Source organism: Pieris rapae, chromosome 23, assembly GCF_905147795.1.
Source record: "Pieris rapae chromosome 23, ilPieRapa1.1, whole genome shotgun sequence".
Classification (NCBI taxonomy): Eukaryota; Metazoa; Arthropoda; class Insecta; order Lepidoptera; family Pieridae; genus Pieris; species Pieris rapae.
The window spans coordinates 468,072-493,330 of record NC_059531.1 but is presented as its reverse complement, the minus strand read 5'-3'; the positions used below and the strand labels follow the sequence as shown (position 1 = coordinate 493,330).

Below are 25,259 nucleotides of genomic sequence, written 5' to 3'. Positions count from 1 at the left end.
TATTAATTATATATCAATCAAAAGATTTGCACCTTAACTTACATATATGTGGTATAGGGTAAATGTGCAGATCCAGTTACATGCCACATTTAGACCATCCATGGACCCCGGCACCGACCAAATCTCTGACACTTCAACAGTCTCGGCCAGGTAACACTGAAAATATTTAGAACTGGCGAGTTATAAACATTGCTAATGAAAACTTTTTGAATTTCAATTTTAGACCTCTTTGGTTACCTAATGTAGCTGGATATTATATTACTATCAACCCGAAACCAAAAGACAATCAGTTCAGTGGGTGTTTCCTCTCGAGGATTTATTTATCTATGACAGATGTCGAGATAATAAGTCATACAGTTGTGAATAGAATAGAATCTAAGAGATTTTAGATTCAGCTAGCGTAAGGATATACAGAATAAATTACACATTTTAAACATTATTTCTTGTCATTAAAGTTCCGTACTGGTTCCAGTGTTTTACTTTTCATTAAAGAAAAAGTTATTCACAAAACCATGTTCTTTTTTGCCATGGTATGTTGATTTGGGTTTGGTACCCAATTCGTTTTGGTACAATTTGGGTCTTACAGCAAATACGTTTTAATGTGTTTATTTTGTACGGCAATAAAGATTATTGGATTCTCATCTCATTTTAATAGACCTAAAAGGAAAAATAATAATTTCGAAATACTACTAATAGTTCTATGATTGACATATGCACGTAGCTAGTATCTAGGATGAAGAAATATACTATTTCTATGTATTTCATAAACCTTTAATATATAAGGAATTTTTTCTAGTTTTGTAATTCAATTATAAGAAAATGATTCGTCTATTGTTATTCGTTGTTCTTGCCATTTTTTGTGATGTAAGTATATTTCACATACTATTACTATCAAGGTGACTCATATAACAAAAATGTTAACCTCATTCAACCTATTATGTTTAGGTATATCGCGTAATAATATATTATTGAAATTGGCTCCAACTTATCCTCTAAAATTTTTATTCAATACTGTCTACAAACCCGAACATATTTTGACGTCGACAAAATGGCGTTTCCCGCCAAAAGTTTTGTGCCACAGATAGCTAAAGGTGTGCCATATAAAGTAAATTTAATAAAACAGGAAAATTATATTCGGAAGATTTTTTTATGAATTTCATGTGATGTTCATAAGTGATAACTTTATGAAATAATTAAAAGAATTCGCATTACGTTGCGTAAGTAAGCGTTATTCACGTCTCTGCTATATCCTCAAACTCAGAGACGTTTATTAAACTCTGAATTAGTACCTAAAATTATATAGGTATGTAACTTAAAAAAACTAAATAATTTAGAACCATATCTATACCACTAAACAATAATAATTTGTTACGATTTTGACTTATTATAATTCATTTTTACTGTATATTAATAATAAGAAAATAAATCAAAAATACTATAGTCAGATAAGTTAACGATTTGCTTAAGCAAATATTGGAATGTTAGAATCGGAATGTGAAGCTGAAACTTCAGATTCCAACGAGAACTTTCCTCTTATCTTTATCTTAATATTTGTAATAGTCTTAAAAAAAGCCGTACGACACTATTTTATTTAAGATGTATGTATAATATGGTTTCTTTGTTTCAGATATGCCTTACAGAAAGGTTATGTGGAATACCTCGTCCTATTCAACCGCCAGCTTTAAAATACTCCATTCCTGCGAAGCCTAACGTGAATGTAAGGAGACCGATCATTGACAATTATGATACAATACAAACAAGAGTTCTGAATAAACTACAAGATAATCCTGTTAAGGATGACTGTGGATGTTTTTCTTTGGAAATTATAAGTAAATTGATCGATGCGCTGGTCGTGTCTACAACAATGCAAAACAATGGACGAAATGAGGGCGACTTACTGAATGTCGCCGTTGGTGACACGAATATATTGGGTGTATATGTTTAAAAACAATAAACGTACAATATTATCTATCCTTATATCTAGAAGGATTTTTAAAGTACTATTAAATGTAAATATTATATTATATATATTTATTTAATTATGTAGCCTATATGAAATTGTTGGCTTGGTTCATATAATGTTTGTCCTTTATGTGACTTCTCTGTTTCGTAACCTTTACTATTTTGATTGTATACAACGTAAATCGACCGAGATTTACACTATTCAACAATTGAATGGGTTGCAAAAAATATTGCACATTATCCACACGGGCGAATCTACTTTAAGCAAATATTAAGATACTGTTAACAAATAAAATGTAATAATAAATCACATGCTGTTTCTATTTCTTTAGATGAGTTTGAGAACAAATGTTTTACATTCACTATATAGCGATGAAGCGATAATGCAATGTTAATTTGTAGTAGTAATAAGACTAGTAGATAAAAAAAACTTTCTTTTTTTGATGTAAATGTGCAATGACATTTGTTTTCTTTATAGATTGTCTTTGCTTAATGTATTTATCTATGGAGTCCTTAACTTCCTCGTTTCAATTTGAATGTGTTACGTAATAAACCGGGGATTTTTTCTAATAAGGCCGATTCTCACGCCCTACATGAAGTTTCGTAATAAAAAATACGCCTATGATAGCAAAATTACGTGACAGTAAAAATAATACATTATTGTTGGGTAATTGAATTCCTTGAAATGTATGTATATTGCATGTCATAATAACACTATTAACCTATATAAGAGATAGTTTTAATTGTTTAGTTATGTTCAGTTGAAAAATGGGTCTACATATCGCAACTCTCTTCGTGGCATTATTTGTTGGCGTAAGTAATCTATTTTAACGATAAACATATGATATATTTCCAATACACAGATATACAGTATGTATCTAGAATGTTTTAACCTAAATGTAATAATAAGATCAATTTAAATTTTATAAAAAGTTTGGTCCCTTTGGGAGTGGAAGTCAACGAAGTCACCGGTAACAACCAGACGCCAACTTAAATTTCTCATTAGCGCCCAAAAGTACTCCAAAGGGAACAAAATCAAAGTTGGAATAAATAGTCTTATATTAAAGACTTAGCTATTTGATATCATCACGCCATTTCCACATATAAAAATAAATGAAATAGAACTTATATTCGGATGTATCACATTACTTACGTATCTCGACGTTTGTCTGCTAGTCAGCAATAATATTCTTCTAATTCTAACAATAGTTTCAAAATGTAACAATGTTTCTTTAATGGCTTAAATGGGATTGTGATACTTTTTATTGGAAATAAACACGATTTTTAATTTATTTTTAATATCAAAAAATTATTGTTAGAATTAGAAGAATATTATTTAAATTATGTTGATTCTTAGGAATTGTTCATAAAAACATTTTTTTAATGAAATTAGCAACGAAACGATTATAATATTATATTCTTACGATGTATGATGTCTGTTTTATAAGTGACGATCATTACGATATCGTAGTCGTTTAGCATGCATTTCTCTTCATCTTTTGTCACCCGTTTGAATTCCGGCAAAGTAAAAGAAATTTGTTTCTACTATAAAAGATATGGTGAGGCACTTAATAATTTATTAATAAAAGTCATTATTAAAAAATGATGTGAGGTTCCCGAAGTGACATGGTACTTATAACTGAGCAGCCTTCCCAATTGTTAGTAACATTATATTTCATGTAGAAAAATATTATGTGTATTCTATATATTGAATTATACTGTTACTATTATATTTTTGAGTAATTTAAGAGAAGAGGATCTGCAAATAAGAAGGAAAAATCTTTTCGCATTTAAATCCGTTCAAGAAACTTTAATACCTGACATAAAATAAAAGACAATATTATGTAATGTTTCAAACTTTAGAAAAACTTCTAAATTGGTTTTTGTAATCCCTCAGGTACAGTGCTACAGCTTGCACAGGCCGATGCAACACAACTACCAGCCAGAGCCGTGCTCTTCATCATGTGAAGAGATAAAGACTCTGCTCAATCTTGCCCGTATGCTGGACGAAGAAGAGAAACCAAAAGCTAAATCGTTCAACCCGGAGGATTTGATTATGAAATTGGTCAATGCTCTCGTTGTAACATCGACGGCACAGAATAAATGCAACTGCGATTATGGTTATAATGGACGATCAGAATACTCCGGAGGGCGGGGAACAGCATCGAGAGGACATAGAGATGGCTTAGTCAACCTGGACCTATTGAACCCAAACAATCCTAACAATGTCGCTCAATTGGACCTTGGGAAGCAAACCATTGCTGGAGTCGGTCTCGGAGACACCACAAATGGAGTCCTCGGTGGAGCGCTCAAAGATATTCTGTAGTATTTCTTAGTTATTCTTACAATCAGTGTAACTAGACAAATACTTCCTAATGTTTATCCTTTAGCAATAAATATATCACAAAACGAATGCTTGTATTATTATTTAATGTAAGGGAGGTAGACTTAGCTGTCAGTGTTCTATCTAAATCTTATCCTAAAATTTGTCATCCTACCGGGTCAACTCAAGATACAAATCTTACAATTCATTTTATCAAAAACATGTTTACACTCTTACTTATGAAATAAAAAAACTACACCTTATTTTGTCGTCTGGAATCATCCCTCATTTATGTACTTAATTTAAATATAACTTTGATATTTATTGTCTATATGTCGCAGTCGGATTGTATAATCCGCTGTATTACATTACGGCTAGCTGTTTTCAAAAACAGAGCCGTTTTGTAATGCGGCGTTTTAACCATTAGCCGTATTGTCATTGCGATACGTTCTTCGATAAAGCGGCCCACGTTTAGCCGCATTGTACTACTACTTAAATTTTAGGGTGACCATACTTACAAAATCAAACATGCTTAAAGCGTAAATGAATTTTATTTTGAAATAATAGGTTTTGAGACAAGGCTTTTTTTTGGTAAGTTTCGTTTGGATTCGCAGACTGGGCATAAGGCGACAAATATTTCAATTGCCTTTTTTTCAACATAAAGTCTATTTTTTATAGCGTACATACAGCATTTTGTCTCGCCCGCCATGGCCACTTTCCTCATGGATTTCCATTAAAATGTCAAAATACTGCTCCATAGGTACCAATCTGATAGTAGGATCTTCAGGATTTTTTTTCTTTAAAATCAAATAATCTTCATCGGCCACATTCATAATATCATATTTTTTGTACCAATAATATTGTGTAGAAATCCGTCGAACACCAGAATCCATAGCCACCTTTGCAGTTTTGATATGCATTATAACCTCTAAAACTTGGTCCTTTGTCCACGGTTTTTTCACTGTTCCACATTGAGAAGAATAGAATTTTTTTAATTGCACTTCAAAATTGTTCTTAAATTCACTGTTTACCGACAGATTTAACACGTTTCCTTTGTTTAATTCACTTGTAACTTCGCAATTTAGTAACACACTTTCTGCATCCAACGCCATTGTTATTGTTATGACAGGCAGCGCCACGAGTGTTAAAAATTGGAACTAAAAACTGTCAAAGAGGTGGCTAATCCCTCGCTTTATTACATTACGGCTAGCCGTATTGAATGACGTAAGGCGACGAATACGTTTCGGCGGGTTTTCATTTACCCGCATTCAATACGGCTAATGGTTAAAACGCCGCATTACAAAACGGCTCTGTTTTTGAAAACAGCTAGCCGTAATGTAATACGGCGGATTATACAATACGGCTGCGACATATACATATCCTTCCATCCGCAGGTTTTTGACAATGACGGATAGTCAAAGTCAAGAATTGACATTGACGTTAACAACCTATCCTAAAAATCGTTGAATTTTGAAAAAGCTTGTTTCAACTTTCATTTTAAGCTATGTTTGTTAAATGTTTTTATATGAGTTCGGGTTATTTAATTACGACATACTATTTATTGAAGTGACATTTTCAAGATGAATTAAATAACGCTGATGAAATAGACACGACGTGACGTTAAAATGACTTCTGAGAGCGATGTTCTAAAAACAAATGAATTTCTTCGTCGTCGAAAATTGAGACTTCAACAGGTTTGATAAATTATTTAATATGGTTTCTGTTTCCTTAGAAGAGTTTGTATTTTTATTGGTAATTTTATTCTGCGATTAGGTAAGAGAACAATCAAAAGATATTGCAAAGAAAATACGACAACGTGCTAAAGTTGAAAAGTTACGGCAGACAATAAATCTTGATGCAAAGAAAGAAAAAGAATATTTTGATTTACAAGAAAAATTTGTGGGAAGATTAGAACAGTTGCATTCACGGAGTGTAGAAAATGTTGGATCTAGTCATAGGAATGCTGCTGAAGCTTTAGTGCAAGGTAAACTTTCACTCTCAAATCTTTAATTCTATCAGTAATATTGAGTTTATTTAAGTTATTTTTAAACTTGTAGAGAAACAAACTAACCAAGATATATCAAAACTACGTGGCAAAGAGGCAGTAGCAGAGCTACGTAAAAGAAAGCAAGATAAACTAGATGAACAAAAGAAAATTCTTGATAGGAAGTTGCAGGCTAGGTAAGTATATAAACTTATTTTTTAACTGTGATACTTTGCCATTATAAAATTATATATTATTTTTTTGCAGGGAAGCAGCAAATGAACTTTTTAGAGACAAACATGTATCTGTTGCAAACAAGATACTAAACTCTAAATCTAGTGACAATATACAGAAACAATTAGAGGAACCTATTGTTACTGAAATAAATAACAATCCAGTGGAAAAGGACAAGGCAGAGAGAGATACATCTAAAAATGATATGGCTACACAGTGGGAGGTTGATGAGTTACCTGACGAATGGGGCTCCAGTGTTCCAACACTGTCTGTTCCAAAAGATGATAGGGACTATAGAAAACATTTAGAAAACGAAAAATCTGAGCATAAAAGATTGAATTTATTTGCATTAAGTGATGAAATGCCATCTAGTCTCCGAGGTGGTAATAGCAATATGTCTAATCAAGCATGCCAACAAAAATCTTCGGTTAATATGGTCTCTGAATATTTACAAACTAGAAACTTACGTTTGAGAGAAGAAAAACCTGTCAGTACCAAGAAATCTGACGATTTACAGAGTATCAAACAAACAATACTAAGGAGTCGAGCCTCAAAAATTGATGGTAATTTTTCAAATGTATGCCATGTTCTCGACAATCAGCTAATACCTGTCCCATCTTGGACAGCAGAGGTTGATTCTTGTCTTTGTCATCATTGCCATAACAGGAAACCAATACAACCGGTTACTAATGTATTAATTAACAAAACAAGTTCTTTTCAAAGATCAGCTAGTCCTCTCTCCTCGTCTGCCTTCAAAAATGGTCAAAGAAATCGTAATAAATATACAAATAAAAAATCAGGTGAAAATTATCTGAACACAATTACTGTATACTTTGATAGTTTCACTACATTAATTACATGGTAGAGTAAATATTCATATAGAAAAATACTAAATTATAAAATCATTTATTTTTCATATGACCTGGTACCAATTGTGATCAACTCAAAAGCTTTTAGCAGTTAGTAAAATACATTCAATTTCAGATATTGTAGCGATATCACTATTGAAATAGATTGGTAACGCAACATTACATTATCATTTATCTTTCGTAATAATATGGAAAATATAAAAACTGTTAAAACCTTAAACATCATTAATTTTACTGTCATTGAAAGCTTATATTTGTTTTATTGATTACGGCATTGATCATCATTATGCATATATTACTAATTTATTTTTAATGTCCAAATTTCACCCCTCTTAGTGTAGCTTTATTTATCAATATGAGCATCAACGGTAGAATTACTGTTAACAATTAAGAGAATTTTTTTTTAGTTTCAGGCAGGAATGACAGTTCAAAAACTAATTCGGCATTAAATAAAAAACCATCAGTGACAATGTACAATCACAGCACAAGAGATACAAGAGAGTCATATAATAATGAAGCAGCCGTTGTTCGTGAGCAAAACACAAGTGACGATGCATATTTAAATGCTCTAAAGGAAACATCTATTTTAAATGAAGTTAAATCCCAAGAGCTTGAGAAGAAGAGAGAGACTTTAAGAAATAAAGTGGCTGCGACAAGGGAAAATGTGGATAAAGAATACAAAGATACTCTGTCATTTTTAAATTCGTTATCAAAAGAAAAACCCTCTAGAACAAATGTAAGTTTTTGTAATTTTTTATGTTATACATAAAAATTAACTAAAAACAGTTAGTTAGTTAGTTATATCGACTGCTGAGCGGTACTATGCATTTTATGATGTTATATAGAATAAAAATAAATAAATCAGTGGGGCTACAACCTGTAGGTCTTGGCCTCAGTTTAAAGTAGTATTTATTTGAATTAAGTAACAAAAAATTAGAAGTGGTAATGACTGAGTTATATCAAACAATATTAACATTACAGATGATTAATTTTCAATTTGACAAATTTTGTGTTCTCAAATGACGGTAGTCACAAAAAATTATAACAAATTTATACCAATTTAGTACAGTTAAAGTAATTTGTAATTAATTTAGTTAATTAAGTTGGTAAACGCACTCTCACACACTCACAGCTTTTAAATTTGCTTTTATTATATAAATGAATAAATAATTTCAGAATATCTCTCACATGGGTTATGAAAGACTTCAAATACAAAAGGACAAACGGCAGAAGCAAATGCAAGATGAATTTAGAAAGATTGAGAAGGATTCCGTCAAGAAGACCTGTAAGGTAGGTATTTTCATAAAGTACTTCCAGAGAGACAATAATAAATAATAATTATTTATGTTAGAACACAAATGTTTTTTTTATATATGCATATATTGTAGAGAGGAAAAAACATATTTGTATTTTTGTAACAGTGACTGTTGAAGTAACTTACTCGAACTCAAATATATCTTTATTCATATAGGTAAAAATGTGCACTTATGAATGTCAAAAAAAACAAATTAAATTACATTTACTACCAGTTCGGAGAGAGCGGGTAAGAAGAACTGGCAAGAAACTTTCCGCCTATACTGTAGGCTACTTTGATTTTCTTATTTGGTGATTACGTCTACTGTATTTGTAAAAAGTAAATAATTAGTAGTATTTACTTTTTACAAGTACAGTACATGTATATTTTTTTACTTTTTTACACATATTACCCACATATTGTCTATGCTTGAAAACGAAATGCATTTTTGAGGATACCCACAAAATTTCATGTTTGTTTATTTTTGAGAGCTCTGCTGATTTAGCTGACAAGAGGAAGGAAGGGGGGGGATATATTGCAGTAAATCTGTTTACGAAATACTTGAACCCCCAAAACACATAAACTACTTGAACTTTAAAAAATCTCCATAGTAGTAAATTATTTTAAATGAATGTATTACTCGGGGTATACCTGCCATCATTTTTCCTTTTTTGTTTTGTGTGATGCTAAAATGTAAGCTCCTCTCTCCCTCGAAAAACACTTTTTTAACGGTTTTTAAAAATTATGTTTAAATAATTATAGTTTTACAATAATACATAACTTCAATTCATTAAGTAAAGCACATTCCATGCAGGTGCCAAGTTGATTTGTGCGTGTGATAGTGTCATTTCATTAGATTTTCAGCTTTTTATTAAATTACTTATTTAATATAAATATATATTTTTTTGTCATTAAGTTTAGAATATGTGTATGTTGTGTGGTTGATATTTAGTGTATAATGTGTGTACAGATGAAATTGCATTTCAGATTTTCAAATGTTGTTTAGTGTCTAATAACTGTATGTATCTAATCAATTTGTTTTCTGTTTCTATACCTAAATGTAAAAATGTTATTTATTTATTAACACTTCGTTGCATTACGTAAAAGGAAAAAAATACTAAACCTAATTTAATGAAAAGCAACTGGCGGCCTTATCGCTTTCGAGCAATTTCTTCCAGACAACCACAGACAGATACCAAAAATAAAATAAAATAAACAAATTTCAGCATAAAAATCGTGCAGATAGAGGTCACTCAAGGTCACCCGATAGCTTTGAGCGGCCATTTCAATATGACTGGATGCCAGTCCCGGAAAGCGATTTCGCCCACACTCTACCGAATAGAAATAGCGTTAAATTCAACGATGTCGACACATACCACGAATACAGATCGCGATACAGACACACACCTCCGACAAAACTAAAGAAAAAAGACAAACAAAATACATTGGTCGTTGAGGACACGTCAGAAACGGATATGTCCGAACGGACGGATTTTGATGGACAGTCGGACGGTGATAGAATTGTCATTTATAAGATTTTGGATTCCAAACGCAAGAGGGACGATAAGAAAGCGAAAGCGATTAATAGGATTTTTAAATCTGCCAAAGGTGATAGATGTGGGAAGGATGATGAGGTCCAGGAGAATACTAAGAATGCTGAGAGCGCTTTTACGGTGAAGCATGTGGAAGCTTTGGAGAATCTGAACGAAGGTAAGCTTTCAATAAACATTACAATTTTGTATTCAAAGAATCGTTTATTCTAATTAGACCACCCAAAATTTTGAACGTTAAATAAAATATAAAGATGATTCTAGTTGCCCCTTCCGAAAGTTTTGGGTCTAGAAAAGGCAAGAAACTCCATACTTAATTTTAATAAAATAGGTTTTACAACATTTGTACACATTAGTTAAATAATGATATGTAAAGATAATGTATTACTAGAATTAAACTACTATACAGGTCTATTATTCCTCACATATTTACTGTATTATACATTGAAGAGTAATAAAAAAACAATAAAACCGAGCGAGATAAACATTAAATAATGAGTTTGTAGTTTTATAAAATAAAAAATAACAGAAATATGTTAAATTAGATCAACAATTAGTTGATTTTGACAAGGGTCTAGCATGTTTCCAAGCATCTTGAATATAATTCTCTAATAACTTATTTCTAATATATTTTATTTAGGGATGCATCCGATACTGATACCGATATTTTTACTACTATACTTTTCAATTTTCGCGCTACTCCAGTCACTTATTAGATTGACACATGTAAAAGATAATCTGAGGCCCAGACCCGAAAAGGTTGTACCGTCACAGATTTTTTTTGACTACCCTCGAATTTGAAAGTTTATTTATTGTACAAAAGTTGTTTCTTAATAGATGATTACTTTCTCAGGTATCTACAAAGTTGGGGAAAATGGGTGAGTTTGTATTTTTAATACTTATATGGTTATATATAAATATTTAAAATTTTGTCTCGTTCCGGTAATTTAGAATAAATGAAATAAAATATTAATACGATTGATCCCAGAGCCTTCAATGTTATGAGTTGTTACACAAGCAATGTTGAGATGTGGAAGACGTGTACAGAAAGAAAATCTTGGTGGTAATTGTAAAAAAATAATTAATAGAGCATATATACTATATAGAGTATGTTGGTGATCATTTATGTAGCAAAGTAAAAAAATAATAGAAAGAAAGAAAAACACTATTAGATATACAGTAAAATTTAGATAAAAATGGGGGTGGCCTTTGCCAGTGGGCACACGGAATCAGTTATCATAGACAACAAAAAACAATAGCTATAATGTATATATTGATTCTGATATAAAACTATAAATAAATAAAAATAAAATTTAGATAAAGTGCACATTTTTTTAACTTTTCGATTTTTAAGTAGATTTTTAATGCGTATAGATTCATCTTTTAGCTTTTTATTAGAAATATTGATCTATTGGAGGTGAAATTCAATCAAATGAGTTTTTTAAAAAGTTCGAGTCATTTTTATTAATATTTTTTATGTTTCAAAAATTGCCTAGTAAAAGTATATTATAACTTATAAGTAAAGTAGAAGTTTTATAGTGGGATTGTTACTAGTTAAAAGATAGGTGAATTAATGTACATGAATTTCGCACTGAGTTTGATACAATGAAATGTAAATCAATTGAGTTTTTTTGTATCGAAGAATTAATATTATATTGTGTTTTTAATTAGAGTCAATTAATGAAATTATAGTAACGGATCAATACACATTTATTGTTACTTATATGAAATCAAATCAATGATGAATGATGTTGGTTTGCCCGCTTTTAAGTCACAGTCAAAATTCATTTATTCATATAGGTAACATAATGTACACTTATAAACGTCAAAAAAAAAATTAAATGAATCTAATTTTACATTTACTGCCAGTTCTCAAATCAAGGGCGTAGAACGGAAGAGAAGAACTGGCAATAAACCCTCCGCCACTCTTTAAGTACATTGATAGTTACGTCGACACCAGTATGGGTATTTCTCCTAGTGTAGTCATTATATGTTCGCTATTGTAGTTTCTTATACATTTATTGTTACCATTTAATTTATGATGAAGAGTAATATATGTTAATTCTCTTATTTCAGGGATAACATTACGTCTGCCTATTTTGAAAATAATAGCAATGTACCGACAGAGCAACAGGGCGGCAGTAAGAAGTCTGTTACGCCAAATGGTGAGGCTACCCTCCTAAGAATAATTTTCCATAGAGAAGCTGGTGATCAGCCTTCTCTCACATGCATATTTAAGAGCATATAATCTTATCATCATCTCCTGTCGAAGGTTGGCGATCATTTTGGATGCTGCGTTTCTGAACAATAACTTGTACTTTGACAAAACCATTGTCTTAAATTCTTTGCTAGAGTAGCTCCTTTATGACATATTTATTTTTAAATTGATGTATTTTGATTTCAGTTGAACATCAAGCTCCAAGCACCAGTGCCAAGAATAGTACGTCTTTAAGGTTTGTATTCTTTGTTAAAGCTTGTTTGAGACCGTTCATACAGAAATTAACGTAGATGTAATATAGAATACCTATCGTTAATTATTTTAAGCAGTTTTTCTGGGGTTATAATTTTAAGTCTTGAACAATTATCATAAACTTTTTCTATTCCGAAAAATAGTTCGCGTAGTAGTCGCTCTCTCTCTCTCGGTCGCACATCTCTGCTATTGAATAAATTCCTATATTTAAATAAAATCTTGCAACAATAGAAAAAAAGACTAGATTCTTTGACCATGCAACTAATAAAAACAGTCTGGACCATTTGAGTAATGTCATCACTAAACATGTCTTAATCTGGGTCTATTTCTATATATAAGACAACCTTCGCGACAATAAAATTGACAATATTTTGGCTTATAATAATTATTTGGTAGCCAAAAATTACGTACTAAGATTTCAACATGCCAAGACACCAAATCACATATATGTATGATAAAATATTAGATGTAAAATTAATTATCTATCAATCAATCAAAAATCATTTATTCATATAGGTAACAGAACGTACAGTTATGAACGTCAAAATATACTTTAAATGATTGTAATTTTACATTTACTGCCAGTTCTCAAATCAAGGGCGTAGAACGGAAGAGAAGATAAACTCTCCGCCACTCTTTTTAATCGCCAAGTTTCTTTACACAACGTTTGAAAGAAGCTGCAACTATTACACCATGCTCCATATGACATCTTGTGTAAGATTAAATTTGTGGACTAGTCAAAGTCAAATAATTTCTTCTAAGTAGCCTAAAATGGCATTTTTCACGTTAAATATAATATATAGAGGATTCTAGTTGCCCCTTCCAAAAGGTAGTTTCGCGTGGAGAAGAATTGACAAGAAACTCCACACTTACTCTTTTAAAATAGAATTTACAATATTTGCATACATTAGTTAAATAATTACGTCAAATTCAAGGCTTTGTTAATTTATTTCAGATGCGACCACTCATGTCCTGGTTGCAAATGCCGCCATCAACCATTGTCTGCGCCACAATCCACTTGTTCCTTTCAAACGGCCCCCAATGACGCACCCGAAGGGTTCGTCAAGTTAATGGATGGACAGGAACCTGGAAAGTTCTACATTGGAGCGTCTGGCTTCTTAAAAGACGACAACTACGAAGTTGTGATTCAATTGAAGAAGAAAGAAATGGAAAAGAAAGAAATTGAAAAAGAAGAAAAGAATTCCAAATCCCAAGAAGCAGAAGATGTTATTAAAGATTTGACAAAACCCGATTCTATTGATTCTGAAGAAACGAAGACTTTGTCAAAAGATACCGAAGCACCATTCACAGTTAATGTGAGGGAGAGTGCAGCACAGACTTCAGTTGACCAAGGTGTCTCCGTGGATGTGACTCAAGAGCTGGAACAAGTTAAACCTAAAAACGTGGAAGACAAGAATGTTAATACAACATTCCGAGATTCCTTTGCGATTCCCGATGATGTCCCGAAGAGTGAACCCGTTAGGCCAGCCACCTCCACCTATACCCAGACATCGTTCAGTTCACCCAATTCCAGACCGGTTTTCATGCATATGACGTCATCTACGTCCACGGCATATATGAGTCCCCCCGACTTTATCGTTCCACAGGTCTTGAGACATCGCATTCCAGATGTTCACATTGAAAGACTGTGCTCCCATTCTTCCAGAGCACGGAGATGTAGACACATCAGCAGCACCACCGAGACTCCGCCGAATACGGCACGAAATGATGAGACAAATGAAAAGATACACAAAGTTTGCCACAAAAATCGCAGACACAAAAGTGTGTCTTTACACAGAGGCTCGTCAAAGTCCACACATGGAACGCATTCGACGAAAACTGTGCCCAAATTGCGAATATCGGATGACAAAATTAATCCCGTGGTGAAGAAATATGTGAACAAATTATTAGCTCTTAATAAAGAGGGGAAGAAAGCGATCCAAGTAATCAATCAGGATTGCAGCTCTGTCAATACGCCGAGTAGTTCTATCGTCAATGCGCCTCACAATATGGAAATGGACGCTTCGTTGGATAACAAAATCTCTTTGGAACAAATAAAAATCATGCTCGAACAACAGATAGTCGACGAATACGCGAAACGCGCGAATAAAGATCGACTCTCCGACTCAACACACAATAGGAGCTCGCAAAAACTGCCAAAAAGAAAACAAGTGCACAAAGTGAAGTCCCTAAACATATCGAGGCATTTATTCAAAAATAAACAGACAAATGATTCGCATCATCATATAAACTTCAATTCGAAGCAGTCCTCTTCATCGACGTATGACCGTTTGACGCAGAATAACGGCGAATTATTGGCCAAATCGGAAAGAAAAGAAAAGAGTAGAAAGATAATTCCACCCCCCAAACAGAACCCCTCGAAGACCGAACTGACTTCTACTGAAAACATACAGCCGAAACGACACCCGCGCCTGACCCCTTGCTCCTCAAATCACACAAAAAGTGATGATTACACTCTTTACCGACATCGTCCTGCTTCAATGTCCTCGGATTCCGAAAAAAGAGACGTTCACACGGCATCTTCACACGTTCCTCCCACAGACTCCAATCACACCAGTGGGATCGAAAGCGAAATTAATTTTATAAAAGCTGCCGAGAATAAGCTTCAAAATATGGATAAAATCGCTGACCTCACCGAGAAATGTATGAATCGGTTGTCTAACCTGGCCAAGGTACTGGAAGAAGTGAGAAAGAACAAGTCAATGGTGTACAGTCATATTTCTACCTCGGATACTGCGTCAGACTCTGAGTCAAAACAGAAAATCCCAGATGGTCGAAAAGTTTGTATGACCGAGGAAAGAAACGATAATCTTCTCGATGCCCGTTCTCAAGAAAACGCATGCGAATATATTCCTCTACTTCAAGACATACCTAAACCGCTGACACCTTCCACTCTATCTCTTTCTACTATCAGCGAAAAGTCTAACGCTCCGTCTTCTACAAGTGATCAGACCAAGCACAAGGCGAGGCCTCCGCCTGCTCTATCCAGGATTAATCTAAAGACCACACCGGATAATTTCGTGATACCACACGAACTCTCCACAGTTATGGAAGTCGATTCCCCAATGAGCGTCAAATTAAAGAATCAATCATCGCGCCAGAACTTGTATCGGGAATCTCAAGAACCAACCGTTAGTGACGATCGTGTTCCAGAAGATATGCAATTGGAGCAGAATAAACTTGTGAAACAAGAAAATTCATCTAAAACTCGATCGAAAACTCCCTCTCTTACCTCTGATGATACAAAGATGGAAATGATGGATATGAAAATATTTAATGATATTATGCTCAAGCCATTTGTGAGTTTGCAAGAGTACGCAAAACAATGCAGCGTTCCTATCGAAGACGCTTCTAATATGGAGGATCTGCCCAAAAACGAGCAAGGGGGCGGCGAAATCAGCTCATTACATTCCGATGGCAGCCTTCCTGATGTAATTTCAGAGTTATTGAAGAGAAAACTAATTAGTGAGCCGTTCAAATTCGATACGGCGACGGCATCACACCTCACCACCAGCCAGTCATCGGAGTCTTCTCTATCACTCTTGGCCTTATCTAACATGTACAAAGCAAAAAGAAGATCGAGCAAGCGCAACGCAAACAAAGAGAATCTTACGGAGACTTCGGAAACGCTAAGTCTATCCTCAAATCCAGATTTGGAAAATGCCTTTCAGAAACTCGGTATGGGCTGGGCTTCTTCTACTTTGAAGAAGACAAAAGAGAGGTTGGCGTTGTCGTCTTCTTCGAACACATCCAGTTCCAGCTATAGTCAGTTGAAATTTAAAAGCTTTAATAAGGATCCTCCTACTTTAGCCACCGATTCTTCTCTATCTGATACAAATAGATCTAAAAATGTCGGTGACAGTGCAAAAAATGCAGTACAGCAAACCTCAGTCACCAATTCAATGATTGTCAAAGAGTTTCTCACAAACGAACTGGCTAAAAAAATAACTTTTACAAATCAATCGAGTAGAAATGCTGACGAATTTGTGTCCTTGTATGAAACAAAAATGCCGGAGGAAATTAGGGACACGCCAGAGAAGAGTAGAGAAGATGATCAGTCTGTCGCGAGCCAAACGAATAGGGCGAGAACTTCCACCCCGGTGCAAATTTTCAAATCTACCACATATCACACGACTTCCAGTTCCAACAATTCCAATGGATTATTTAGCAATGCTGAAGAACTGTCTTCGGTGAAAGTGACCTCTACCTCCATACGGAATCATTCCACTTCTGATAAAGATGATTTAACCATTCCAAATTGCAGCCTCAAAAGAAAAGGCTCTGATAATAGCAAAAGCGCGTGACCATTTTTTTTATACTTATTTTGTTATTTATATTTTTTTATACATTCCTACTTGTCTTAAAAACTTTGTTAATGTTTTGTTTTGACTATATGTATATAATATGGAGATAAAGATTTAATAATATTGAGTAATAAATTCAACATGTACTTAATTAACGTTTTTATTTGCAAAGTCTAATTGCATCTTAGATTCCTTAACCACAATCTAAAGAAGTACTTGACAAACTGCATTCAGTAGTTCAACTAAAACTGTTCTTATTTTCTCAAAATCTTTTTTGCAATCGGAAACTTATTTGTCTAAGGGTCTATTTCACAATGTATGGATAAAGTACCAAATAGCTATGCAATACAAGACAAACACACAAAAGAGAAAAAAAAAGAACAAAAGTTCCGAATAAGAAACTTCGCGTTTCATGACGTGAAACGAAACAAGTGTTTATCCTACCAATATGTAATAAATAGCTTATTTGGAACTTATCCAGTCATTATGAAACAGACACTTAAGAGTTCTTATATATATTATTTCTATACATTATTTAATGAAACACTGTGTCAAGCAATGGTCACATTTATTTATAACATTTACATTATAAACAAGACAATATCACATAAGTACATTAAGGTTATGGAGTGTCAAAAAATAAATATTACAAATATCTTTCTTAAACAATATTTAACCAGAATAACATCTAAATCACAGAACAAAATAGCTAAATTAAACTATTACTTATTTCTATAGCTAAATATGGGCGTATTCATTTATTTTTAAAAGTATTTGTGGAGTTTGTTCCCTGTTGTAAATCTTTTTGTAGTAAAATGTATCATGTATTCCATCTTCGGCTATATTTTCAGTGTATTGGTTTGTACTTATATATAATTTATGTTAGCTGTAGGATTATGAAATAAATAAGTATATATTACCCAAATGGGTATAATTTATGTTTATTTATTTATGTATGTAATACACACCTTAAAATATTAATAAGATCTATGTTAAGAGATAGTTTCTTATTAAATACCTGAATACACCCTTTATCGCTTTAGTACAGTGTGCATCCATGATCTCATAGATTATGTCATTAAATACTGAAAAATCAAAATTTCTCTAAACATTTATCTAAAATCAGCACAGCAGAAGTTATTCTGGTTTCTTATCAGATTTAAATAAATATTTATCTGCAAGAGAATATGCTAGGCCCAATGTGAGTGCTCCAACCGCAGTTCCTTGTGCTGCAACTCGTAACTGCATGAGGAATACACTTGTACTCATCTGACCTCTGTTCTTGTATTTGTAAGCACCAACACCGCAAACACCAATCAATCCTATTATACCTATCAAATAAAAAATAAATGTTACATTATATAACACATAGAAGCTTTTATTGGCACTTTGTTTAACATAAAAATTAAGTAACAATAAACATAAATAATTGACATTATTTTATATAGATAGATAGTAGAAAGAATAAACAACAATCTAGAGGCTAACTAGACCTTGAGTAACTTGTCATGCACAAGGGAAAAGATGAAGATGTTATAATGCAAAAGTATGTAGCAATAGATACAAGTAACTACTATTAGATAACTATAGATCATTGTGGCAGCTACAATTTAGACCAAATTTTTTTCTTACCAAGAATCATAAATGGTGAATCTTTAGATTTTCTTGCTAATCGGTCTGCTTGAGATTCATCTTTGTATTCGAAGACTGGCTGTTGATCCATTTTGAGATTCAAGAGGCAACTGTAAATGGATTAGGAACCTCATACAGTAAAAATTAATCTTAGTTTATCAGCAAGGTAGCTAAAGAGCCTGCGGTAAAATTTCCACATGGAAATTTAAAGCATATAAAGGATTACTTTAACAATAAATTAATGAATACCTATCAAAATGATAGTTCGTATACAGAACAAAAAAATATTTTTAAAGTATGTACGGAATAATTTACAGTTATGAGTAATTACTCAAATACAATTATTAAATGTAAACCAGGTCTTTGATTAAAAATATCATAATATTTATTTTTTCAGAAAATATAAAACACAACTTACAGAATCCTTAGATCTAAAGAACAATAAAATTATATAATTTTTTGAAATATTCACATTGCATCACGTTTGCTCAGAATTTGAGACATCAGTGACCTTGAGATTTTTCTAACCCATTTTTACTTCAAGTTGTGCCGTAATTTTGACATAATGATTGAAATGACAAGATCGCGAATCACAGATAAAGTTAAAAACAAAAAGGAAGTCTTAAAATACAGCATCTCATTATAATGGTAGATTTCGCCAATCAAGTCTTAGACTTAAGTATCGCTAGAATTATGTAATCAAATAAAGCTTATAAGGGAAAAAAACTTAATTATTATTTTTATTTACCTATACCTTACCAATTATAACACTAATATATATAAATCTGGTCCCTATATAATATTAATCAATAAAAAGTATGTATTGTAATACAATGATTGTGTCTCGTTTGTACTTAACAATTTATTTCCTTCTCTACTAGCCCGACTTACACTTTCTTGGATTCTTATCAGCATTACAAAAATGATTGTTCCCCTATACTTAATTATAAACTCTCAAAAATTATAAACTACTTTAGAAAACCGAAATAATCTTATAAATGTATTTGTATAATTAAAATGCGGATACTGCCCACAAAAAAGGGCTAAAACCACGGGTATCCAAAAATCATTCTATAAATGTAGTGAAATTCGTAGAGGAATTTATTTACAGTAAATATAGATTTTACCAAGAAAACATAAAAAATATGAGTATAAAAATTAACGTATTATATTTGTGTTGTGGTATATTTAAGTTGTGACTTGTGGTGCTTCCTTAGCGTCTCTGGGTCCACGTTATCTGGTATAGTTTATAAAATAGGTATATCGCAGCCAACTAGCTTAATCAGCCGCTCAAGCAATATACAACTTTAATGTTTACCAAATTTTAATGAACAACAATAAGTACAATGAAAGAATAAAGGGACATTATTATTGTCATTATCCTGATGATTACCACTGGTTTTTTTTGGTCTTATCAAAAATTTTATATTTTTATTTTAACTTGTATATAGTTTAATAGTACTATTTTTTATATGTTTTGGGGCAAACGGGCAGGAGGCTCACATGAGTTATAACGCTGCCCATGGACACTCAATGCCAGAAGGCGTACTCGCGAGAGTGCATTGTTGGCCTTTTAAGAATTGGTACGCTCTTTTCTTGAAGGACCCTAAGTCGAATTGGTTAATATTTAAATGAGTAATATTTGTTTAACTTTATTGTGATACATTTTAGGTAAAATAGTTTGTAACAGACACTTAAGAAACTTTAATGTGAATTTAGCTGTGACTGACTCAAGCAATTTATTTTTTTAAGAAATATTTTTGAGTCATATGTTTCATCTTCATTCATTTTATTATATCTGCCAAATAATTACTCTATCGTATGAATGGCCAGTTTGTTAAATCTTGTAACAAACTCTACTAAATATCTTTCATGCTGCTAGTTAAATGGCGCCGTTTAGTTAAAAGGCTAGGCTGTTAATTGAACGTCTAAATAAGCTCGTTAGCTGCGACAGATACATAGTTTCTTAAACTAATGTGGTTAAGTACAACCTAATTTATAAGTAGGAAACATTCGAATCTACGGAATCTATGAATAATATCTTCGAACTTCAGCTAAAATAGATTCGTATGTGGATTCATCTATTATAACAAAACTTTTCGCTCGACGACTAAAGTAATAAATATCACCGGTGTATATATCAAACCACAGCGCGTGGATATGCAGATCGTGTTTCTCTAATCGTTTTTTTAACATACCGTATGACGCCACATTTTGTACCTGTTGCAGTGTGTTTACCTGTTAAATACAGTGATAGTTTAACTTTTAATTTGATTAAAATAATAGTGCAGTGACTGAAGAGACTATGTTACTTACTTGTGAAAGTTTATCTTCAATACAAAATTTATTTTCCGGATCTATATAGGCTACAAATTTTCTTTGCGGTGTCTCGGCCGAGAATAGCATGGGCTTACTAAAATCCCCCTTCATTTCTAAAAATTTTGTCAAACTCGACTGTGCGTGCGTACACAGCCAAGATTTCAAAGGCGAAATCCTTCGTTGTTCCTGTAAATTTGTGTACAATCCTAGTAAAAGTTATTAAGATGTTATATAGTATGTAAATATAATATAAATATTTATTGAAAAATGAAACCTAGATGTACAGAAAGTGTCAATCATGGACGTTTACGTGTTACGACGATTTACGTGGTAAAAAAAAAATACGTTTATTTTGGAACATAAGATCATCATGGTATCACTTATTCCACGTCATTAAATTAGAGCCTGTTGGCATCCGTACTCATCGGCAAAGAAGACAGAGGGTGTTGGCCGAGAGAAAAAGCCGGCGTAAAAAACTCTCGGTACTCTTTTTTAAAAAAAAGCAAATCATCAAACACTTATACAATATTTAAAACAAATATAGCAAATTAATTAGAAGTAGCCTACCCAGAACTAGTACCAGGCCCTTTTATCAACTAGATAATCACTAACTTTATAGTAAGCCTTTTTACCCAGCTTTGAGATATAAGAAAGATAAAAGAGCCCCTGGGATTTTATTAAAGAAGAGTATCCCTTTTCCAAAAAAAGAATTACTAACTTTTACGTCTAGTACGGGGAATTGCAGCCTGCGTTTGTTCCGAGTATTGACATTGTGCTTAATGCGTATGTTCTATAATCAAGGTACAAGAAAATACTAAGAGAACTTGTTTACATGAGGTATCTATTAGAGTGGCGCGATATCAGTTGTTGTAATAAGTTACAACAATATCATTCTTTACAATATGTTTGTATTCATCCGTATTACAATATGTGTGTAACTGCATCTAAATAGTATACAACTATATAATATACTTACGACACTAGATTCTTTTTTGCTCCTTAAATCATACAAGAGATTCATAGCTTTGCAGTCACTGTGTCCACAGACAATAACATGTCTTACATTATTTATAATGCAGCTGAGTTCAAGCCCAGCTGGTTCACAACTTGTCATCTCGTCAATAAAGGCTTCAGAATGTGGAATAAGGTTTCCCGCATTTCTGACTGTAATTTAAAAAAAAAATTTTAAACATTGAATTGATGGGTTACATAAAATTACGAGAGACCTTAAGCCATAATAAAAACAAATTATTGCAAATATCGAATAACCTACCAACAAACATGTCACCAACAGACGTCTCTGTGAATCTCGTGGGTATCATTCTGCTGTCCATACATGTATAAAATATTGCTTTTGGCTAAAATACAATATACATTTTTAAATATTTTCCATCTTACTTGCCATCATATTTTCAATAAATGTCATTATTTGTGGGTAGTCCAAAATATTGTGATATTAGTTAAACTACAGCTATTGTATTTTCAGTCAAATAAAAACAAGTATTATCAAAGATTGACATTAACATAAATTGTCAATTGTCAACTCTGATAAAATGAAATACCAAAACATTGTGGTTACGACTTAATGTTATAAAATAAATTATTTCGCTAGCACTCAGCATCGAATTCTTTATTTACAGGACAAAAAGAAATATATATTTGTATTAAAGAGGAGTTTCATAATTTATCACATAAAGTGTCAATTATTTTGCCTATGTGATTTACACGAAAGTGTAAAATAAGAAACAAAGGTTAGTTTTACTCACCACTGGATTGTCTTTAACTTGTTCGAATTGTTTAACCATACTAGCTCTATCCAAAACACGATATCTCATAATACCTCGCAAGATTCTATCCATTTTTGTTTATCAGATACTCGTATTTCGCGACATTTGGGTGAGTAAGCAATTAAATTCGTTGCACGAGCAGCGAACCCGTTTTTGACATTACTGACCTTCATTTAATTTCTTATCACGGTCTTACTAGCATACTGACAGAAGTACCTACCCACTGTGTACTCTGTACCCTCCTATGTGTAGAAACTAGAATAATTATCGCATTTATTTATCAGAGATCTAACATTTGTCTTGCTGATTATATTTTTCATTAACATTTAAACATGCGTACTTTCGGTTCTAGTACTCTCAGTTATATAACGGTAAATAGCATGTATTTTAATAAATAAATTTGTTTTAAGATGAATGCTGAATGCGCTTTTGGTGATGGAGCTAAGGCAGAAAAAGAGACTCCACCTATCCCTTCAAACCATCGTTTTCTTGAACCAGAGAAAGCAGTTAAAACAATTACAGATATGGCAATTTGGGAGAAATCGGAGGCTTATATGGAATATACAGGCTTTATTGTCACATTAAATGAGGCTATCAGAGCGAAACCACTCTCAGTTGACTGTAAAGTATCCCCCAACATTAAAAAACTTGCTGACTTACTGGATAAAATTAATAATTTAATTGATGTGTTTCCCCCAATTGAGCAGCCTCAAAGGTTTGGAAATGTTGCATTCAAAGATTGGTTAAATGAAGTCAGGTTGAATTCAACACCATATCTTCAAGAAGCATTAGATCCTAAACTGCACTTAGCCATACCAGAAATCAAAGTGTACCTGGAAGAGAGTTTTGGTAACTCAACTAGAATTGATTACGGTACAGGACACGAAATGTCTTTCATCATGTTTTTGTGCTGTCTCTATAAAATAGGTTGCCTACAATTAGAGGATAATGTGTCAACTGTGTTCATTTTGTTTAATAAATATTTGAATATAGCAAGGAGATTACAGCAGACATATAGAATGGAACCAGCTGGTAGTCATGGTGTGTGGAGTTTAGATGATTACCAGTTTGTACCATTTATCTGGGGTAGCTCCCAGCTGATTGATCAACCCAGAATATATCCACCTGCCAAATTTGTTGAGGAAGATATAATTGAGAAATATTCTCATGACTACATATTTTTGTCATGCATTAAATACATTAAGGAAGTAAAAAAAGGTCCGTTTGCAGAGCATTCTAATCAACTATGGAGTATTAGTGCTGTGGGATCTTGGGCAAAAATAAACCAGGGTCTCATAAAAATGTATAAGAAAGAAGTGCTTGCCAAGTTTCCTGTTATACAGCATGTATTATTTGGATCTCTTTTACCCATACGTAGATTTCCTATTCAACAATAAGTTTTTTATATATTTGTCTAATCAGTATCATTATTGTATTAGTATACATTGTGCTTGTGTTGTACGAACTCATCCTAAATGTGATATTAATTATAATCCTTATTTAAATTGGCTTAAAATGCTGTAATTTATAATTTGTTGATACTCCTTTTTTATTAAATGGTAAACCCTACATTGATATTATTTATTTAACAGCCTATTTGAAATAAATACTGCCTTTATAAAGTATAATTTATTTCATACAATCTCTCACTAACATTCATAGCACACAATTAAATAATAAAATATGTATTACATACAAACAATAGAATATTTTGCACTATCAATCACAAAATCCATTTTACATTTCTAATAAACGCCCACCAAAGTCTTCATAAATTAATGAACTAATCACAAACTTTTATAAAAGTTATAAAAATCATGATTTTTTCTTTTTTAAATATCCAAATGTAAAATAAGTTATCTATATTTCTTCTTATAAGAAGTAATTAGACTGATTTTTTTAAGTGGCAACTAAACTAATGTTCATTTGGTAATGATGCAATAGCCTCTGGTTTCTTAGCAAAGTGGTTTTTGTATAATGTGTAAGCCATTCCTACAGTAAGGGCTCCGACGGCGGTCCCCTGAGCGATTACTCGGAACTGCATTAGAAATACGCTCGTACTCATTGCCCCGCGCCGCTTATACGCGTACGCACCATAACCAACGGCTGCGGCTAGACCCCCTAGTCCTGTCAATAAAAAAAAAAATATTATGACACTGCATTATGTACAAGTAAGCATACAAAATTATTGTATGTATTAACATTTGGATTTTGGAGGGTTTGTGTTCTCATACGAAACAATTGGCTAAAAAATGTCATTAATTGTTAAAGTGTTTTGTTATAGTCTTTAATTACGCACATTTAGTACCAGAGTTTTCCTCCTACTTAGCTTTCGGTTTATTAACGACTGAACAAATTGTACTGAGTTTATATGTAAACAAAATACAAATATTATTTATAATATATTATTATAATAATTTTCTTTAAAATGCTGAGTTGTGCTTCAACAGATTACTGTTAACATCACTATTTTTCAATTGAATCAACTCATCGTTACTCAACAAAACGAT

The 25,259-nt window shown here is 32.6% G+C and overlaps 5 protein-coding genes and 1 long non-coding RNA gene across 7 annotated transcripts; 4 read left to right on the top strand and 2 right to left on the bottom strand.

Annotated features, from left to right (window-relative positions):
• Positions 1-817: 817 nt before the first annotated feature.
• LOC123690270 lies at positions 818-2,272 on the top strand. Its single transcript, XR_006750986.1, has 2 exons — positions 818-864; positions 1,628-2,272. It is a non-coding gene; the product is annotated as an uncharacterized LOC123690270 (long non-coding RNA).
• A 393-nt stretch (positions 2,273-2,665) lies between these two features.
• LOC110997129 lies at positions 2,666-4,369 on the top strand. The gene is made up of 2 exons (XM_022265120.2): positions 2,666-2,775; positions 3,860-4,369. The coding sequence occupies exons 1-2, from the start codon at positions 2,731-2,733 to the stop codon at positions 4,286-4,288; spliced, it is 474 nt and encodes a 157-aa protein (XP_022120812.2). The 5' UTR covers positions 2,666-2,730; the 3' UTR covers positions 4,289-4,369.
• Positions 4,370-5,770: 1,401 nt separating this feature from the next.
• On the top strand, positions 5,771-17,359 carry LOC110997125. Of its 2 annotated transcripts, XM_045633479.1 has the most exons (12): positions 5,771-5,979; positions 6,059-6,269; positions 6,343-6,466; positions 6,537-7,066; positions 7,780-8,108; positions 8,549-8,662; positions 9,893-10,376; positions 11,070-11,094; positions 11,205-11,279; positions 12,293-12,381; positions 12,621-12,669; positions 13,642-17,359. In XM_045633479.1, exons 1-12 carry the CDS (start codon positions 5,911-5,913, stop codon positions 17,009-17,011), a joined length of 5,469 nt encoding a protein of 1,822 aa, XP_045489435.1. In that variant the 5' UTR covers positions 5,771-5,910; the 3' UTR covers positions 17,012-17,359. The 2 variants fall into 2 exon arrangements, with proteins under 2 accessions (XP_045489435.1, XP_022120809.2); XM_022265117.2 differs by lacking the exon at positions 11,205-11,279 and having other exon boundaries at positions 13,642-17,358.
• A 672-nt stretch (positions 17,360-18,031) lies between these two features.
• On the bottom strand, positions 18,032-19,213 carry LOC110997119 (HIG1 domain family member 1C). The gene is made up of 3 exons (XM_022265107.2): positions 19,062-19,213; positions 18,644-18,753; positions 18,032-18,342 (listed from the first exon to the last, which is right to left on the bottom strand). Exons 2-3 carry the CDS (start codon positions 18,732-18,734, stop codon positions 18,149-18,151), a joined length of 285 nt encoding a protein of 94 aa, XP_022120799.1. The 5' UTR covers positions 18,735-18,753; positions 19,062-19,213; the 3' UTR covers positions 18,032-18,148.
• Positions 19,214-20,215: 1,002 nt separating this feature from the next.
• On the bottom strand, positions 20,216-22,950 carry LOC110997117 (beta carbonic anhydrase 1). Its single transcript, XM_022265105.2, has 5 exons — positions 22,729-22,950; positions 22,236-22,320; positions 21,939-22,126; positions 20,960-21,148; positions 20,216-20,881 (listed from the first exon to the last, which is right to left on the bottom strand). The coding sequence occupies exons 1-5, from the start codon at positions 22,819-22,821 to the stop codon at positions 20,672-20,674; spliced, it is 765 nt and encodes a 254-aa protein (XP_022120797.2). The 5' UTR covers positions 22,822-22,950; the 3' UTR covers positions 20,216-20,671.
• Positions 22,509-24,318, top strand: LOC110997116 (serine/threonine-protein phosphatase 2A activator). The gene is made up of 2 exons (XM_022265104.2): positions 22,509-22,713; positions 23,160-24,318. The coding sequence occupies exon 2, from the start codon at positions 23,160-23,162 to the stop codon at positions 24,144-24,146; it is 987 nt and encodes a 328-aa protein (XP_022120796.1). The 5' UTR covers positions 22,509-22,713; the 3' UTR covers positions 24,147-24,318.
• Positions 24,319-25,259: the final 941 nt, after the last annotated feature.

Coding starts and splice junctions, on each gene's coding strand:
- LOC110997117 (XM_022265105.2), bottom strand. CDS start 22,821: ATGGATAGAATCTTGCGAGGTATTATGAGATATCGTGTTTTGGATAGA. Junction 22,127..22,235: donor TGTTGGTGACATGTTTGTTG/GTAGGTTATTCG, acceptor TTTAAATTACAG/TCAGAAATGCGGGAAACCTT. Junction 20,882..20,959: donor TTGAAGATAAACTTTCACAA/GTAAGTAACATA, acceptor TGTATTTAACAG/GTAAACACACTGCAACAGGT.
- LOC110997119 (XM_022265107.2), bottom strand. CDS start 18,734: ATGGATCAACAGCCAGTCTTCGAATACAAAGATGAATCTCAAGCAGAC. Junction 18,343..18,643: donor TTCACCATTTATGATTCTTG/GTAAGAAAAAAA, acceptor TTTATTTGATAG/GTATAATAGGATTGATTGGT.
- LOC110997125 (XM_045633479.1), top strand. CDS start 5,911: ATGACTTCTGAGAGCGATGTTCTAAAAACAAATGAATTTCTTCGTCGT. Junction 7,067..7,779: donor TCGAGCCTCAAAAATTGATG/GTAATTTTTCAA, acceptor ATTTTTTTTTAG/TTTCAGGCAGGAATGACAGT. Junction 8,109..8,548: donor AAAAACCCTCTAGAACAAAT/GTAAGTTTTTGT, acceptor AAATAATTTCAG/AATATCTCTCACATGGGTTA.
- LOC110997116 (XM_022265104.2), top strand. CDS start 23,160: ATGAATGCTGAATGCGCTTTTGGTGATGGAGCTAAGGCAGAAAAAGAG.
- LOC110997129 (XM_022265120.2), top strand. CDS start 2,731: ATGGGTCTACATATCGCAACTCTCTTCGTGGCATTATTTGTTGGC. Junction 2,776..3,859: donor TCGTGGCATTATTTGTTGGC/GTAAGTAATCTA, acceptor GTAATCCCTCAG/GTACAGTGCTACAGCTTGCA.